The sequence below is a fragment of the Centropristis striata genome, chromosome 1 (genome assembly GCF_030273125.1).
Source record: "Centropristis striata isolate RG_2023a ecotype Rhode Island chromosome 1, C.striata_1.0, whole genome shotgun sequence".
Taxonomy (NCBI): Eukaryota; Metazoa; Chordata; class Actinopteri; order Perciformes; family Serranidae; genus Centropristis; species Centropristis striata.
Window position 1 is genome coordinate 21,475,515 of NC_081517.1, and position 19,340 is coordinate 21,494,854.

General features: G+C 42.8%; 1 protein-coding gene across 1 annotated transcript in view; it reads left to right on the forward strand.

Annotated features, from left to right (window-relative positions):
• The first annotated feature begins 2,064 nt into the window (after window positions 1-2,064).
• LOC131972789 (adipose secreted signaling protein) overlaps window positions 2,065-19,340 on the forward strand; it is a 28,382-nt gene continuing 11,106 nt past the window's right edge. The window contains exons 1-2 of the mRNA XM_059334509.1: window positions 2,065-2,244; window positions 16,831-16,929. Of these exons, the coding sequence (XP_059190492.1) occupies window positions 16,911-16,929 (19 nt within the window). The 5' untranslated portion in view covers window positions 2,065-2,244; window positions 16,831-16,910. The remainder of the gene's footprint in view (window positions 2,245-16,830; window positions 16,930-19,340) is intronic.

Genomic DNA, 19,340 nt, shown 5'->3' on the forward strand with positions numbered 1-19,340 from the left:
ATGTTTGCCCATCTTTTTACCTAATTCCTTTTTTCTTGTCATAAATAGACTAATTTCATCTTTTATATGGAAAGGCAAGACTCCCAGGATAAAGAGAGAGTTTCTACAAAGGCATAGTTCCGTAGGTGGTTTGTCACTCCCTAACTTAAGACTCTACTATTGGGCAGCTAACATACACAAAATGACTCTCTGGATCCACGAACCTGAATTAAACTGGTGTAAACTGGAAGCTAAATCTTGCTCTACCTCACTCTCAGCCCTGCTTACATCAAAATTGCCCTTTCAATCATCACAGTTTACATGTAACCCAATTGTCATCTCCACCCTTAAAGTTTGGTTTCAATTTCGGGGTACTTTTGGACTCCAAGGAATGTCTAATCACTGCCCTATCCATAATAATCATCTCTTCCTGCCTCCCATCACAGACAATGCCTTTTCTTTATGGCAGAGCTCAGGCCTTGCCAGGTTAAGGGACTTTTATATTAATAATGTCTTTGCTAGCTTCAGTGAACTATGTGAAAAATATAACCTTCCAAAATCTCATCTATTTCGATACTTCCAGGTCCGTAGCTTTGTTAAATCAAATAGCCCCTCTTTCCCCAAACTTCCGCCTAACTCAGTAATTGACTCAATTTTGGACATTCCTACAAATCAGAAAGGCCTTATCTCAAAAATGTATACCTTAGTCTCCCATCTTAGAGAGACATCTCTTGATAAAATCAGGAAAAGTCTGGGAAACAGAACTTGGCAGAGTTATAGATGACAGTGACTGGGACTCTGCATTAACTCGAGTAAATAACAGTACATCTTGCCCCAGGCTTAATTTGATACAATTTAAGGTTGTCCACCGTATTTATTTTACCAATTCCAAACTCTCTAAAATCTATCCCAATATCGCAGATACATGCAATAGATGTCACATGACACCAGCAAACATGACACACATGTTTTGGTCCTGTCCCCGTCTGCAAGTTTACTGGACAGCTATTTTTAAACATCTTGCAGAAGCACTAAATATTATTTTGACACCTTGTGCAGAATTGGCCATCTATGGAGTATTATCAGACCCTCAAACAGTTAGGAAGAAGTTTAAGGATAGTATCGCCTTTGCATCTTTATTGGCACGTAGAAGAATTTTGTTGGATTGGAAGTCGCCATTTGCCCCCAAAGCTTCCCTTTGGCTTAAGGACCTCATGCTGTATTTAGACCTGGAGAAAATTAAATATAATCTGAGGGGAACACCTGAAAAATTTGTTTCTGTTTGGGGCTGTGTGATTAGTTACATAGCTAAATTGAAGACACTACAGGATAAATAAAATGCTCTCCCCTGACAATTAACCTCTCACCATATTTAATTTCTCTCTCTGCCTCATTTCAACCCATGGACAATGCTATATCTCTGTATGTTGTTGGTTTTCATGTACTCATTTATTTTTCTATCTACTCATGGTAAAAAAGAAGGATGTGTATTATTTCTAATTTTCTCTGATTTGTAACAAGACTATGTAGGACTGGGAGGGGGGAGGAGGGGAAAAGGGGTTGTTTTTTGTTTTTGGAAAAAGAAAAAAAGTCTTTATTTCTCACTGTATGTACTTTTGCCTGTCGAATGAATAAAAACATTTATAAAAAAAAAGATTATACTGATGCTGATGTGTTTTGTTTTCATAACATCATATGTGAGTGAGTAGCCTTGTGGTGCATTTGTAGTTCTATGGTGTATTTGTAGTTCTATGAGCGTTTAAACATCTCTACATGAAAATGTAATTGATGACAGTTAGTTATTGATGTATTGAGTATATTAACTGTATTTTACAGTAATTTATTCTATATTTTGCCAGATTATGGTGATTTTGGGGTCGTGATAATGGAGCCCTTGAATATTGTTGCCCAGGTTTACAGCGGAGTGTTAATGTGGCCCTGATGCCAAGACACATTCATCTAAAAGCAGGCAGGTCAAACTGAAACACACAATCTGACCAAAGCCTTATCTGTCACCGTGTCCTGTGTTGTAGCGCCTCCCTCTGTTAACTCCTTGTTTATTTCATAACTTTAATCATCAGACAGACTTTAGCGACGCGGACAGCACGCGCGTGTCCGCAGAGAAGGCGCACGCCCGCGCGCATGTAGCATGTTGGAGCGTCATCTGTACCTGAACACCGCAGGAGCCTCCACCGGGACAGACAGGCTCAGACGGACGGACGGGGTGCTGTGGATGTTACCAGACCGCCATCACCGGGACTAACGGTACGTATCTCCCAGGGGAGGGTCGTGGTCGGTTCTAGAGCTGCTGCAGGACCAGACCTTGAGGGCGTGTCTGTGTTTTCACCGGCCGAGACTCATTTATTTATCCGTGAGAAATAACGAGGCTATTTCTGTCCATTGTGCAATCAGACTCAGTGCAGCGACAAAGGGATGTCTCCAGAGCTCAGAGCAGGTCACGTTTATCATGAGGAGGGTCTCAGTCACTGACAGCAGGGTGTTGCCTTCTCTAACTCCACAAATGAGAGGCTCACTTCAGTCGGGATAACTTCAAGTGTTGGGACATGAATACAACATGTTCATGTCATGTAGCATAATCTGTGTCCATGGTTTTGAAGCTAAAGACATAATGTTAGAGATTCTGCCATGTAGCCTATGTCCATAGCCAAACATCCAAAAGCCACATGAAGAGAGGAAAACAATTAGTGAATATCTGATTACAAAGCAACTTGTTTCAGGTTGTTCCACACCCCCCTCTCTGCCAGAGATTCCAATTTATGATGACATAAAAGGCATGGATCATTATATAAGTGTATATATATATATATATATATACACACACACACACACACACACACACACACACATATATTATGGCGAGTCGTTCAGGAAATTATTATGTATATGGATTCAATACCTGAGAATATATATATATATATATATATATATATTAAAACCTGAGAATATATATTGAAACCTGAGAATATATATTAAAACCTGAGAATATATATTGAAACCTGAGAATATATATTAAAACCTGAGAATATATATTGTAACCTGAGAATATATATTGAAATTTGAGACTATATATTGAAAATCTGAGAATATATATTAAAAGTCTGAGAATATATATTAAAACCTGAGAATATATATTGAAACCTGAGAATATATATTAAAACCTGAGAATATATATTGAAACCTGAGGATATATATTGAAAATCTGAGAATATATATTAAAAGTCTGAGAATATATATTAAAACCTGAGAATATATATTGAAATCTGAGAATATATATTGAAAATCTGAGAATGTATATTAAAAGTCTGAGAATATATATTAATCCTGAGAATATATATTAAAACCTGAGAATATATATTGAAACCTGAGAATATATATTAAAATTTGAGAATATATATAAAAACCTGAGAATATATATTGAAATTTGAGAATATATATTAAAACCTGAGAATATATATTGAAACCTGAGAATATATATTAAAATTTGAGAATGTATATAAAAACCTGAGAATATATATTGAAATTTGAGAATATATATTGAAAATCTGAGAATACATATTAAAAGTCTGAGAATATATATATTAAAACCTTTGGTTAAAACCTTTACTATATATTCAATATATATTCTCTTCATATATATATATATATATATATATATATATATGAACCCAGTTATCATAAACAATTAAATACAAATAAATACAAATACAGGCATCACAACAACAGTGAAGGAGCCTCAGTAGAGACTCATAAGGAGCAGTCACACTGACCAAAGGAAATGGCTTCTTTATCCTTTAGAATCAATTTAAATTCACTGATTGTGATCAGTTCAGTTTCTAGTCCTTTTGCAAACTGTTCCATGACAAAGGGAACCCCTCCTCCGCTCCCTCCACTGGCTACCGGTGGCTGCGCGGATACGCTTCAAGACTCTAGCTCTGGCGTACTCCGCTGCTAATGGTTCAGGTCCTACTTACATCCAGGACCTTGTCAAACCCTACACCCCTGCCCGTCCTCTCCGCTCTGCATCAGCCAAACAGCTGGCAACCCCCACCCTGCGTGGGTCAACTCGCCTCAAAACCACTTCCAGACTTTTCTCTGTCTTGGCTCCCAAATGGTGGAACGAGCTCCCTACTGACATCAGGACCTCAGACAGCCTGTGGGCTCAAGGCCTACCTCTTCCAACAATACCTCTGTTAAGTCATGGTCACCTAACATATATATTTATAAAAAAAAAAGCTCTTCTTTTTTCTCTTCTTCTTTTCCTCTTTAACATATAGCACTCCTGTAGCGATAACAGTTAGCTCTTAAAGTTATGTACTTACTTGATTCCTGTGGTCTAAGTCTAGTACCATCAGGTTGAATGCACTTATTGTATGTCGCTTTGGACAAAAGCGTCAGCTAAATGACATGTAATGTAATTTAATGTAAAAAGGGACAGAGCTAAAAGTAACTAAAAGCTTTCTTACCTAATTCAGTTCTCACTCTTGGCTCCAGCATCTGTACAGTGATTTGTGAGAGTAGACCATGTTGAGTTTTGTTTCGACACATGTATGCACACAGGTAAGAGGGAAGCAGCCCAAGAATACATTTATAGATAAAAACTAACCAATGAGATAACCTGCGGACATACAAAGACGGCATTTCAGCAGTGGCATACGGGGAGAGATTTAATCCCATATGGTGTTTGAGAAACTGAGAAAAATATATACACTGTCTTGATTATGTTCTAATTAAGAATGAGTTAACTGTGTGTCAGCACACTCAAGTTAATGAGCTGCTACACTGAGGACAAAATTAGAACACATCTTGTGATGAAATCACACCAGTTGATGCCAAACACACACACACACACACACACACAGATGAAAACACATGCTGTCACGGCTGGTAAACCTTGCTCTAAGATACAGGATTGAAATTAAACATTGTTTAAATAAGATAAATAACATAATGCTATTTATTTTGTTTAATAAAAGGACAAGGTTCTCCTGTTCAATAGGAAAGGAAACCTTAAATGACTTCTGTTGTGATCTGGTGCTATATAGAAAATACATTTAAGTAAAATGAACTGCACCTTATATATATTAGGACACAGTGCATTCATGTCCAATGAATAGATGTTACTAACTTGACTTGTTCCCCGGAAAGTGACTATGTCTCCTTGTGTGGTCCTGCTCAACACCAACTACTGTGGTCCTACTAGACACCAAGGTTATTATAGTTAACCAAAACTAACGAAATAACGAAAACTAGAATTGAAAAAAAGATTTTGTTAACTGAAATAAAAATAAAAATGAGACTTTAAAAAAAAAAGATACTAACTGAAACTGTATTGTATGGTTACAAAACTAACTAAAATTAAAGTGAAAATGTCCTTTGTTCTCGTCTTTGTCAACTTTTTTCATATATAATCCAGTGTTTCTATTAGAAAGAGGATTCTGTTAGTGAACATGCAGGAACACATGGTAAATATGTTTACTGAGACTGGGATGTCTACACTCCAAAACCAAAATTCAAAAGACCTGGAACTGTAAGAGTTAATAACCTTATTGGGGCTAATATGGATAAACCAAAGGAAATAAAAGCAACATTTATTATGACCTCTTTGAATCTCGCACCCAACACATAGCCCATTACAAAAAACTAAAACTAATAAAAACTAAACTAAAACAAAGCATTTTCAAAGAATTAAAACGTAAAAAAGTAAAACTAGCAAACTCACTCTAAAAACTAACTAAAACTAAAACTAATTTGAAAACAAAAATTCACAATGAAATTAAAACTTAAACTAATGAAAAATCCCAAACTATTATAACCTTGCTAGACACCCACTACTACCATTATCATCATTAGGGCCACGGGGCAATCGCACCGAGCACTGGTCCCATACAGCAATAGCTGTAGGGACAAAGCCCCGAGCACTACTGTTATACTGTGGATTTTTTCTTCTTCCTCTTCCGGACGCAATTTCATCCCGCTACTAGTCCTACAACTCAAAGAGTTGCAGGACAAATTATACATCAAAACGTGCGGTTTGATCTGGATTGGTGTGCTATTACTTTTCTCTACAGAATACGAATTTTTCGCGACGTAAAAAAACTGCCCAAAATTTTGCATTGAAATGAATGGGACAACCGAAAGAAAATGAGAGAAAGGACTTCCGGCGGCGCCATGTTCATGTAGGACGCAAAGTTTGAGCTCTGCTGATTAACCACCCTAACAAACGACATTTGAACTATCCATCCATCCATCCATTTTCTTCCGCTTATCCGGGGCCGGGTCGCGGGGGCAGCAGGCTAAGCAGGGCATTCCAGACGTCCCTCTCCCCAGCCACAACGTCCAGCTCCTCCTGGGGGACCCCGAGGCGTTCCCAGGCCAGGAGAGAGATATAATCCCTCCACCGTGTTCTGGGTCTTCCCCGGGGCCTCCTGCCAGTTGGACGTGCCCGGAACACCTCTAACGGGAGGCGCCCGGGAGGCATCCTTACCAGATGCCCAAACCACCTCAGCTGACTCCTTTCGACGCGAAGGAGCAGCGGCTCTACTCCGAGCTCCCTCCGGATGTCTGAGCTCCTCACCCTATCTCTAAGGCTGAGCCCAGCCACCCTACGGAGGAAGCTCATTTCAGCCGCTTGTATCCGCGATCTTGCTCTTTCGGTCACTACCCAAAGCTCATGACCATAGGTGAGGGTTGGAACATAGATGGACCGGTAAATCGAGAGCTTTGCCTTCCGGCTCAGCTCCTTCTTCACCACGACGGTCCGGTACAACGTCCGCATCACTGCTGACGCCGCACCCAACCGCCTGTCCATCTCACGCTCCGTTCTACCCTCACTCGTGAACAAGACCCCGAGATACTTGAACTCCTTCGCTTGAGGCAGTACCTCTCTCCCCACCCAGAGGGGACAGTCCACCGTTTTCCGGCAGAGAACCATGGCCTCAGACTTGGAGGTGCTAACTCTCATCCCAACCGCTTCGCACTCGGCTGCAAACCGCCCCAATGAGTGCTGGAGGTCCCGGCTTGATGAAGCCAAAAGAACCACATCATCTGCAAAAAGCAGAGATGCAATTCTTAGGTCACCAAACCGAATCCCTTCCTCCCCCCGGCTGCGCCTTGAGATCCTGTCCATGAAAACCACAAACAGAATCGGAGACAAGGGGCAACCCTGGCGGAGGCCAACACCCACTGGGAACGTGTTTGACGTTGTGCCGAGTATGCGGACACAGCTCTCACTTTGGTTATATAGGGACCGGATAGCTCGTAGCAACGAGCCCGGTACCCCATATTCCCGCAGTACCCCCCACAAGACTCCCCGAGGGACACGGTCGTAGGCCTTCTCCAAGTCCACAAAACACATGTAGACTGGATGGGCAAACTCCCATGACCCCTCCAGAAGTCTCGCAAGGGTAAAGAGCTGATCCGTTGTTCCACGGCCAGGACGAAAGCCGCATTGTTCCTCCTGAATCTGAGGTTCGACAATCGGCCGGAGCCTCCTTTCCAGCACCCTGGAGTAGACTTTCCCGGGGAGGCTGAGAAGTGTGATTCCATGGTAATTGGAACACACCCTCCGGTCCCCCTTTTTAAAAATGGGAACCACCACCCCGGTCTGCCACTCCACTGGCACTGTCCCAGACCTCCACGCGACACTGAAGAGGCGTGTCAACCATGACAGCCCAACAGTGTCCAGAGCCTTCAGCATCTCAGGGCGAATCTCATCCAACCCTGGCGCCTTGCCGCCGGGTAGCTTTTTGACTACCTCGGCGACCTCTGCCAGGGATACTGGTGAGTCTTCCCCTGAGTCTTCAGACTCTGCCTCCTCTACAGAGGACGTGTTGGCTGGATTGAGGAGGTCCTCAAAGTGTTCTTTCCACCGTCTGACGACATCCACAGGTCGGGTCAGCAGGTCTCCGCCCCCGCTGAGCACAGCTTGGGCCAAGCCCTGCTTTCCCTTCCTGAGACGCCCGACGGTTTTCCAGAACCTCTTTGAGGCCGACCGAAAGTCCTCCTCCATGGCCTCCCCGAATTCCTCCCATACTCGAGTTTTTGCTTCAGCGACTGCCGCAGCTGCAGCCCTTCTGGCCGAACGGTACCTGTCTGCTGATTCCAGAGACCCCTCGGCCAGCCAAGACCGAAAGGCCTCCTTCTTCAGCTTGACGGCCTCCCTCACCGCTGGTGTCCACCAGCGGGTTCTTGGGTTGCCGCCACGACAAGCACCGACGGCCTTCAGGCCACAGCTCCTACCAGCCGCATCAACAATTGAGGCTTTGAACATGGCCCATTCGGACTCCATGTCCCCAACCTCACCCGGGATGTTGGAGAAATTCTTCCGGAGGTGTGAGTTGAAGACCCTGCAGACAGGGACCTCCGCTAGACGTTCCCAGCACACCCGCACTACCCGTTTGGGTTTGCCAGGTCTGTCCAGCATCCTCCCCCGCCACCTGATCCAACTCACCACCAGGTGGTGATCAGTTGACAGCTCTGCTCCTCTCTTCACCCGAGTGTCCAGAACATGCGGCCGCAGATCTGATGACACGATAATGAAATCGATCATCGATCTTTGGCCTAGAGTGCTCTGGTACCAGGTACACTTATGAGCCACCCTATGTTCGAACATGGTGTTCGTTATGGACAATCCGTGACTAGCACAGAAGTCCAATAACAAAACACCATTCGGGTTCAGATCGGGCAGGCCGTTCCTCCCAATCACCCCCCTCCAGGTACCATCATCGTTGCCCACGTGAGCGTTGAAGTCTCCCAGAAGAACTATAGAGTCTCCAGGCGGTACCCCTTCCAGAACACCACCCAGAGACTCCAAGAAGGCCGGGTACTCCGAACTGCTGTTCGGTGCATATGCACAGACAACAGTCAGAGACCTTCTCCTCGCGACTTGCAGCCGCAAGGAGGCGACCCTCTCGTTCCTCGGGGAGAACTCCAACAAAGCGGCGCTCAGCCGGGGGCTTGTGAGTATCCCCACACCCGCCCGGCGCCTCTCACCCTGGGCAACTCCGGAAAAGGAGAGAGTCCAGCCTCTCTCCAGGAGTTTGGTTCCAGAGCCCACGCTATGTGTGGAGGTGAGCCCAACTATTTCTAATTGGTAACGCTCCACCTCCCGCACAAGCTCGGGCTCCTTCCCCGCCAGCGAGGTGACGTTCCACGTCCCCAGAGCTAGCCGCTGGAGCCGGGGGTCAGCACGCCCAGGTGCCCGCCTTCGCCTGCCGCCCGACTCACACTGCACCCGACCCCTATGCCCTACTCTGCGGGGGGTGGGCCCACAGGTCGGCGGATCCATGTAGCTTCTTCGGGCTGAGCCCGGCCGGGCCCCATGGACAAAAGCCCGGCCACCAGACGCTCGCCTGCGTGCTCCCCTCCCGGGTCTGGCTCCAGGAGGGGGCCCCGGTTTACCCGTGCCGGGCGAGGTACGCTGATTGTCATGGCTCCGCTTCATAGAGGTCTTTTGAACTAAACCCGGCAAAAAACATGCCCAACGACACCACAAAGACAAACGCTACCGATAGACTCTCCAGATATCAATTTAGAAACAAAGAAGGGGAGGAGAAGTCGGTAGAAACAGCTGACGCTAACAAGCCTGCTAAGCCTGACACAGCTAGCACTAGCAAAGGTGCTCAAGCAGCGGCCAAAAATATGGATGAGATGCTGCAAGCTATCGTCCAATCCAACCGAGAAATACAGGAGGATATTTTACAGATGAGAATGGATGTAAAGGAATTTAAAGGCCAAACCAAGGAATCATTCACAAGACTTGAAACATCAGTTGGAGGTTTGAGTGCACAACTCACGAAACTTGAGAAGAGGGTCGTTGATGCGGAGGAGCGTATAACAACCACGGAGGAGTCCACCGCGGCTCACGGGAAAGCCATTGGCTTCCTACTGCAGCGTGAGGCGGAACTTATGGAACGGTGTGAGGATCTTCAGAACCGGGCGAGAAGGCGAAACTTAAGGCTGTATCAGGTCGCTGAAGGAAGCGAGGGAGGTGACATGGTGGCCTTCATTAAAAAACTACTGCCGAAGGTGCTGACAGACTGGCCGCTAACGGAGGATGACATCAGGATTGAACGGGCGCACAGAGTGCCTATGTCGAAACCGAAAGATAATGATCCCCCTCGCTCCATCGTGATTGCGTTCGTGGACTACGCGGTGAAGGAACAGATCCTGCAGCGAGCCTGGAAACAGCGCATAGTCAAGATGAATGAGAGGCAGATCTACTTCGATAATGACTACTCACCGGAGTTGCAGAGGAAACGCACTCAGGTCAGATATGTTGTTAAACAGCTGAAGGATAAAAATATTAAAGCTAAGTGCATGTACCCAGCTCGGCTGAGGATGACGGTGGACTCGGAGGAAAAAACTTTTCAAACGGTGATGGATGCAATCCCGTTACTGAGGGACTTAAAGATCCAGGTCCGAGTTGACGAGCGGGATAAAGTGGAACGGGAGCTGACCAGGCACAGGTGGGAGAGACGGGACGGCAAACGAGGTAGACGGAAAGTCGGCATGTTTACAGAAGAAGACTACAGGTTTTTCTTCCCCTGAAATATCTGGTTTCTTTTTCTCTTACATTAGACAGCTTTGTACAGCTGTGAATTATATTTTGTTTGATGGACTTAAGTTTAAAAAAAAAAAAAAAAGTTTAATGTTCTCCTTAACCTCCCATTACAGTGGTGTTGTTGGGGTACATATATGTTAAGACTTATTTTAAGTTTATATTACTATTCTTCTTATATATTTGTTTCTCTCTATATTATGCCGAGCTAGAATATAACAATAGCATATTATTTAATCGTTTTGGGTGGTGGCATCAGCTGCTCTTGACTCAATATGAGTGATTTACACTCAGCCATTATAAGGCCGCAGCAGTTTACCCGACGGAGTGGGACTGCTGCACAATGTGACATTATCCCGGAGGGACTCTGCCACCCTCCGCCCAGTTCCACACGGGGACTGGTCACTCCTGGAGTTAGGCCAGTTGAGGACTTGGAAGCCAGTTTGATGTGTTTGTTTTCTGATGTTCTTTGTTGGAAATTGTTCATAGTTTCTGTTTTTTCGTATGTTACTTCCTTGACAATTGATAAGACTTTTACAAATGGTGACAGTGCATCTGGGACTTTTGAACTGAATGCAAGGCATTATGACAGCGAAGATTAAAAATAGTGTCCTATGGATGGGTTGACTGTGGTTAGTTACAACATAAAGGGTCTGGGAAGTCCGGTTAAAAGAAAGAAAATTGCAATGTTACAAGAGACACACTTGTCTGAGGCAGAACATCTTAAATTAAAGAGGGATTGGGTGGAACAAATATACAGCGCATCTTATGAAAGAGGGAGAAAACGAGGGGTTGCTATTCTTTTTGGAAGGAATGTCTTTTTTAACAATGAAAAGGTACTCGAAGATAAGGATGGCAGATATATCATGGTGATAGGTACGATTGGGGACAACAGGTTTACATTCCTGAACCTGTATGCACCAAATGAGGACTGTCCAAATTTTTTTAAGAAAATAGCATCCAAATTGGCAGACGAAGGGGAGGGAATCATAGTGGTTGGAGGAGACTATAATTGTGTACTAAATCAGAATATGGACCGACTACCTGTTGAGAAGGGACCTCGAACTAGAAAATCAGTAACTGTTCGGGGAATGATGGATGAGTTGGGCTTGATTGATGTATGGCGTTATCATCATCCCAGAGACAAAGATTATACATATAGGTCCCAGGTTCACGGGAGTTACTCCAGATTAGATATGTTTCTTGTTTCAAAGGCTGATGCACATAGAGTGACAGAGTGCAAGATAGAACCTATAACCTTGTCGGATCATGGCCCCATTAAAATGAAAATAAATTTAGGTCGGGAAAAAACATTCAAATATTGGAGACTTAATGTCTCAATATTGAATGACCCCCTAATCCAACAGGAACTTTGTGACAGGTTAAAAGAATATATGGTTATAAATGACAGCGGAGATGTTACTCTGTCTATTTTATGGGATGGTGCCAAAGCTGTTATGAGGGGACATATCATTGAAATTACATCAAGGATTAAAAAACAAAGAGAAGCCAGGAGACAAGAATTGGAGACTAAAATTAGGAGGTTAGAAAGGGAACACAAAATATCAAGAAGGGGGAATATACTGGAATTGCTAAAACAGGAGAGACAAAAATTAGATGACCTACTCACATATAAAGCAGAGGGAATGCTCAGATTTGTGAAAAGGAAATATTATGAAATGGGTAACAAAGCAAGTAGGTTATTGGCATTTCAGTTACGGAAGGCTCAATCAAACCGTGTTGTACCCAAAATTAAACATCCTGACACAAATAAAATTACCTCTCAACCGAAAGAAATTGCAGAGGCGTTTGCTGCATACCATAAAAAATTGTATGAAGGTCAAGAATTATTAGGGAAGAAGGAGAAAATAACAAAACTTTTGGATACGATACAACTGAATAGGTTATCACAAGATGAGGCTGAGATGCTAAGCTCCCCCATAACTATACAGGAAGTTAGAGATAGTATTACTAAGTTAAAGAACAATAAATCCCTGGGTGTCGACGGATACTCTGGGGAATACTATAAAGTTTTTGTTGACGAGCTAGCCCCAATTTTATGTTGTGTATATAATTATGCTCTGGATGAAAGGGATCTCCCAAAAACCTGGTCAGAGGCAATTATTTCGGTTATACACAAAGAGGGAAAGGACCCCACTCAATGTATGGGATACCGGCCAATAAGTTTGCTTTGTCAGGATTTAAAAATCTTGACTTCCATCTTGGCTAATAGAATACAGAAATGCATTCAAAGATTAGTGAACTCGGACCAAACAGGGTTCATTTCCGGACGGCAGGGCACTAATAATGTTAGACGAGCCTTAAATCTACAATCCATTGCTTCTAATAGAAAGACCCCATCAATGCTCCTCAGCCTCGATGCCGAAAAAGCATTCGATAGGCTGGACTGGACATTTTTGGAGCAAACGCTGGCTCGTATGGGCTTTAACGAAACCTTTCTGAGTTGGATTGGAGTGTTTTATAAGAACCCGTGTTCTAGAGTCAGAGTTAATGGTCAATGCTCCGATCTCTTTGATGTGGGACGGGGGACAAGGCAGGGGGACGCACTTTCGCCGGCCCTGTTTGCTCTCAGCATTGAGCCCCTTGCGGAATTGATTAGATCCAACCCCCTTATACAAGGGATAAGAGATGAGGGTGGGCACCAACATAAAATAGCTCTATACGCTGACGACATATTATTATTTATTGAAAATCCCGTCCAATCAATCCCAGCTCTTTTACAAAATCTTAACGACTATGGGCTAGTATCTGGTCACAAAGTGAATCAGAGTAAATCGGAGGCAATGATGGTGTCTGGGGCATGGCCTAGCCAGCTTGATGATATAGTGTCTTTTCACAAATCTAAACAGGGTTTCAGGTATTTAGGGATCACACTCACTCCCCAAGTATCACAATTATACACAGCGAATTAAAAAAAAATTATTTGCAACATTTATGGATGAGATGGTGAGATGGGATGTTCTGCCGCTGTCTCTTTTGGGTAGAGTAGAGGCTGTTAAGATGAACCTGCTTCCCAGACTCTTGTTCTTGTTTCAATCTCACCCAGTCGGGATCCCGACATCGGTATTCAGTATGCTAGACAAGCTCATATCTAGGTTCATATGGCAAAATAAGAGACCAAGAGTGCGGCTTAAAACGCTCACTCTTGAAAAGAACAGGGGTGGACTCAGCCTCCCCAATATAAAATACTATTTTTGGGCAGCGCAATTTACAGCAGTGGTAGCCTGGATTAACAATGACAGCGAGACTGGATGGGTAGACATAGAACAGAACTCGCTGCCAGCTATACCTCTATCTGCCCTAGTGTTTCTGAGCAAACAGTCCCAGAAAAAAATTGTAATAAAAAATGTATGGGTGAAGCACACCTTAAAAGTATGGTCGACTGTCCAAAAGAGAATCAGAGGGACGTCTGCCCTTTCACGGGCGATGCAGATTGCTGGAAACCTGGATTTCTCCCCCTCAACAACAGATATTACTTTTAAAAGGTGGGCAGGCAGGGGGTTGAGAGTTATTGACCAGTTGTTCTGTGATAATGTTCTACAGCCATTCTCATATCTCCAAGACAAATTCTTTTTACCTTAAAGTGATATGTTCAGGTATTTTCAGATTAGGCATTACATCACAAATCAGGCAGATTGGAATACAATTAAAGGTGCCCCGTCACACACATAAATGTACTTTATCAATATAATTAGACATCAAGTACCAAACAAAAAACATGTCACCCACATATACAGAAACTTGTTATTAGATACATCGGATAATACTCTTTATTTTAAAAATAAATGGGAACTGGAGTTAAATATTATAATTGAGGATGGGGAGTGGGAAACAATATGCACTGGATGTCATAAGGGTATAAATAGTAACATGTGGAAAGAGTTTGACTGGAAAATGAAGACAAGATTCTTTAAGACACCTTTGGTGGTTTCCAAATTTGTAGATGAGCCAGCTGCATTATACTGCTGGAGAGAATGCGGGATGGTTGGCGACCACTTACACATATTTTGGGATTGCCCAAAGCTGCTTCCTTTTTGGAAGGGGGTAAAGACCGAGATCGATACAGTATTGGGGATTGATTTACTGTTTAGCCCAAGTCAGTTTCTCTTTGACCTAATTCTTGGCGACACTTACACCAAGGACCAAAAGTACTTGTTACACATACTTTTGATGACTGCTAGAAAAATGATGACAATAAAATGGAGGAATCCACGGCCACCTACAGTGGCACAGTGGAAACAGAAGTTGAGGGAGGTTTATGGAATGGAGGCTTTGACTGCTCAGTTACAATTACGGTCAGATATCTTTAAGAGGAGGTGGCTACCTATTGCAAGGTATTTCTCTAGCTGAAGGGATCTCACACTGTGCTGTACTGTCCTGACTGTCCAATATTCTTTCATTTATTTATTTAATTATACTGTATTCATTATTATTCAGCTTGCTGTAACCCAGTATGTCTTCTGTCTTTGTTTAGTTTTTTTCGCACTGCCATGTGTACTCTGTGCTGTTGTCAAGGAATGTTTTGTACCATGTTCTTTCTTGTTAATTAAAAATAAAGTTAAAAAAAAAAAGAAAATGAGAGAAAAAGAACAATAATTGGAGATTTTCAAACGTCTACTTCTCCGACATAATTTCACCTAGAGACTCCATTTAAACTTTAAACAGTAGACACAAGTCTTGTGTATCGGTGTATTAATCCACGTTTCGATAGGTCATATAGTTTTTTATCAATCCCTGTTCAATGACCATGATCATTTTTGGAGAAATTTTGAGATTATAATGGGTGTGTATTGCACGGAATGTTCGTGTCACAGTGTTTGACATCATCGCCAGAGTGTAGAGGGAGAGAAAAAATTGTCAAAAAATAAATTTGAAAACTGCACTCCAGGCCGCAAATTCCACTCTACAGAAATAATTTCTACATAGAAACGTAGGAAAATTTGTCTTCTCACTCACAATCCTCTGGTAAAGCTGTCAGAGTTATAGTTTGGGCGTTGGACGCACAGATGTGCCACCAACACGCACCAACAGCCTCATTGGCTCCCATATTAAAAACGCAGGAAGATTTTGGAAAAAGGGAGATGTAACAGTTTTTTTAGATCACTCTAACAAAGCTATTTTTTTTATTTTTCTGAAAAAAAAAAACATATGTAGACGTTCAGGAAGAACTCAGGAAGCTCAAAGTGAAGTCGGATCAATGATAGGTATTATGGTTTTGCCAAAAATGCTTTCTGTTCGAGGCCAGAAATTTCAGTCTGTCCACCTCTGCTGTCACTATGCTGGAACAGGTGTCAGTTAATTCTGTTGATCGCTTTGATCTGATTGCCTTTGATCTTTGATGTGATTACAGTTACAGATACACACACACACACATGCGCGTAACCGCGCACACTCCTCACACATGCATACATATGCTTCAACCACACACGCGCACACACACACACACACACACACACATTTTGAGGTTAAAGGGCATAGTTTGAAATCTCTGAAGAATCTCATCATAGTGTACACACACCAGCAGTAGCCCCCATGGCCCTTTCAGAATTTCCCCAGAGGAAATTTTCTAGTTATCCATAATGTTTGGCCAGGTCTGTTGCTACACCTGCTGCTGTGGTCCTGCAAAACGCTCACTACTGCCATGGTTCATCTTTGGGCCTGGACTGCACCTGCTACTGTGGTCCTGCTAGACACCCACTTCACTTTCATCATTATTAGTCATATTTATTACACCATTACTGCTAATTAATACAGACTTCTTTTTTTAAATTTGATTATATTCACTGCTACTATTGGTATTAGTGTAGCGGGTGTCACTCTGCATTGTGTTGAATTTTTGGGTAATTGAGGACACCACAACGACAAGATAGTTGAAGCTTGTTTATTGGCTCCTTCTCTTTGCTCTCAAGGTCTTCGCTTTGTTATACAGTACAGTAGTGAGCAATACAGATGGCCTCCTACTGTCACCACCTTCACTCTCAAAGTCCCAAAACACAGAGAGTAGACATATATAATAGTTACAGTAACAGTAATAATTTTCATTCAAAACAATATTTACATCTTTATATTAGCATTCATCTTAGTCCTTCTATTATTACTGTTACTATTACTACTGTTCTCCATATCAGTTGAGGTCCAGCGAAGCCCTGTGATATCGATTCACAATGCACCATCTCACCAAAAAACCCTCATATGTAGCATAATGCTGACACCATCAGAACTAACAAGCTCTGTTTTCCTCTCTGTCATAGTCTGTCCTTTTTACTCGGGAGGTCAGTGATGACATCACTCGGCTATTGCCTGAAACTTCCCAATTCTTAACCACATCACCATGGCAACAGGAAGAAAAGGTAAGTTTGACATGTTTAGACTTCCACCACTTGGCACCAGTTTAGTGTGTAGCTCCCAATAGCACGTCTACTATAAAGTACACTGGATTTTACTACTAGGCAGTTGACTCAGCAGCTCCTCAAAGTGGAACGTCATGAGACTGAGAGAGTCCATGAATCAGACACTTTGTGGCAGTATTGCTCTTCTAGGCCATGACTTACATGTTGCCTTGTCTGTTTTTCTGTTCACCTCTTTTGTTGGCTTCAAATCCGAAATGTTGTCATATATCATGTCGGTTATATTTTCCAGAGGCCAAGCAGCCTGCTAAACCTTGAAAAAGTGAACTCATAACATCATTGCAGAGCCACTTGTTCAATCCTGGCTGCCCACGATGTGACAGCAAACTGTTATTGTGCCCAGGGCACACTTACGGAGCCCGTAAAGGGACTGAAGCATCGAGTTCATCGTTACACTCGTCACCATCTTGTGTCGCCATTTTGATTCCGATACGGGGAGCAGACCATATTTGGAATGTGGAGGAGCGAGAGGGATCTGATCACTGACTACATCCTCTCTACACCTCAACCTGACTGAGAGAAGTCACTGCTAATTCATGTTAGCATTAACTGGAGCATTAACTGGGATGTTAGTTTTGGCTAGCAAAAAACAAAAACAAAGTGTTCGTTACTGACCTCAGAAAACTGAACAGCGACTCCTTGGCGTGTCTGTTAGTCCAACCAAACGCTGAACAAGACATTTTTACTGAACAAAACGTTCAAATAAACTGTCATTAAGTGAAAATACAGTGAAAGGGTCAAAGTTATGAGACCAAACCGCTAAACGTCCTTTTTTATATCTATATAACCTTATATATAACTTTATTGACACGTTGCCGTGGATACGCATTGTCCTGCTTCTCTCCTGATGACGGCTCGCCTTGTTAGTGACCTGTCAATCAAAGGTAGCCACGCCCCATATCAGACGATTCTTTATCTTCTATTCCTTTTCTAAATGGGGCCATTATTAGAACTATTTACATGAAATTCTGTCAAAGAAGATTTTTTACTAGTGACTGAGACCATAGTATTGTCCTAAAAACATTTCTGAGGTAATAAATCAAGTGAGAAGTTTCAAATTTTGCATTGAAATGAATCGACAGATTTTTCTACTACTGCTTAATGATGTGGAATTTTCGGTAGAATGCAGCTTAAGGCACTTCCTGGTTCGCCTCCATGCTCAGACATGGAGGCATGCCGCCTGCATGTGACACAGACATCTAAACAGCTGCATCTTCCAGCTGATGCTCATCAAGCATTAGATTTGTACCTGCATTAGAAGAATGAGATAACATCTGCTCTCTAATTTGAGATGGAACTACATTTATTATCCATCTAAACTGAACACGTGATCAGACAATTCTTCTGCACTCCAAACATTCTCAGTTGAGTTGTAATGTTTTCCCAGGAATTCTGTCGAGGCTGTATTTGGAACTTTGGATTATTTCTCCTTGGAAAAGGATTGATCTGTCACTAGAACAATGCTATGTCACAGACATTAACAATGTTTGCAGCGATACTGAGGGGCAATTGAATCTTCCAGTGAAAAGAAAGAAGAATCAGTACTGTACAAAGTGAGGATGATTACAAAAATAATGTTATAAATTGTCAATCAATTAACTTCATAATGAGTGCTGTAAAGAGAACAAACCTAAATGAAACCCATATTGGTAGTACTGCAGTGTTTTGCACTGAGAACTTATTGCACAAGCTACACCTCACAGGGAGGAAGGTACGTATTCTCCTTTGAACCATGGGCCAGGAGAGAGTAGTAGGAAGTAATATTGTGTCAGGGCTGGAGGTTGCAGCATTGCAAAACTCCATGCCTGTGAACAGAGGAAATATTCCCACCGAAAAGGATATTGAACGATGGTCACATCTAAAGCACATTTTCCTACCTCAGATTGATGCAGGAATTGAGCTACTTATAGGAGCCAATGTTCCTAAAGCACTTGAACCTCTGGAAGTGGTATGTAGCGTGAATGATGGACCATATACTATCCGAACCTTGCTGGGCTGGACTGTAAATGGTCCACTGACAGGAAGCAGTGGAGACTGTTAACTGGGAGCATCCTCAAAAAAACTGGGAGCATCCTCAAAAAACTCAACAGAGTTTCAGTCGTGAACCTGGATGACCTTGGCAGCCACAATTTAAGCATGACTTCCCTGAAAGCAGTATTGAGGAGCAACAAGCAATGTCAAGGGAGGTTAAAGGTTTTTAATGGATGGAGATTGTCAACAACTCTGTGAAACAGGTGGAGGGGCATTATCGATTGTGTTGCCTTTAAGAAACAGTGACATCAGCATGCCAAACAACAGGAGAGTTGTTGAACAGTGCCTGTGTTATTTGAAAAAGAGGTTTCTGAAGGACTCAG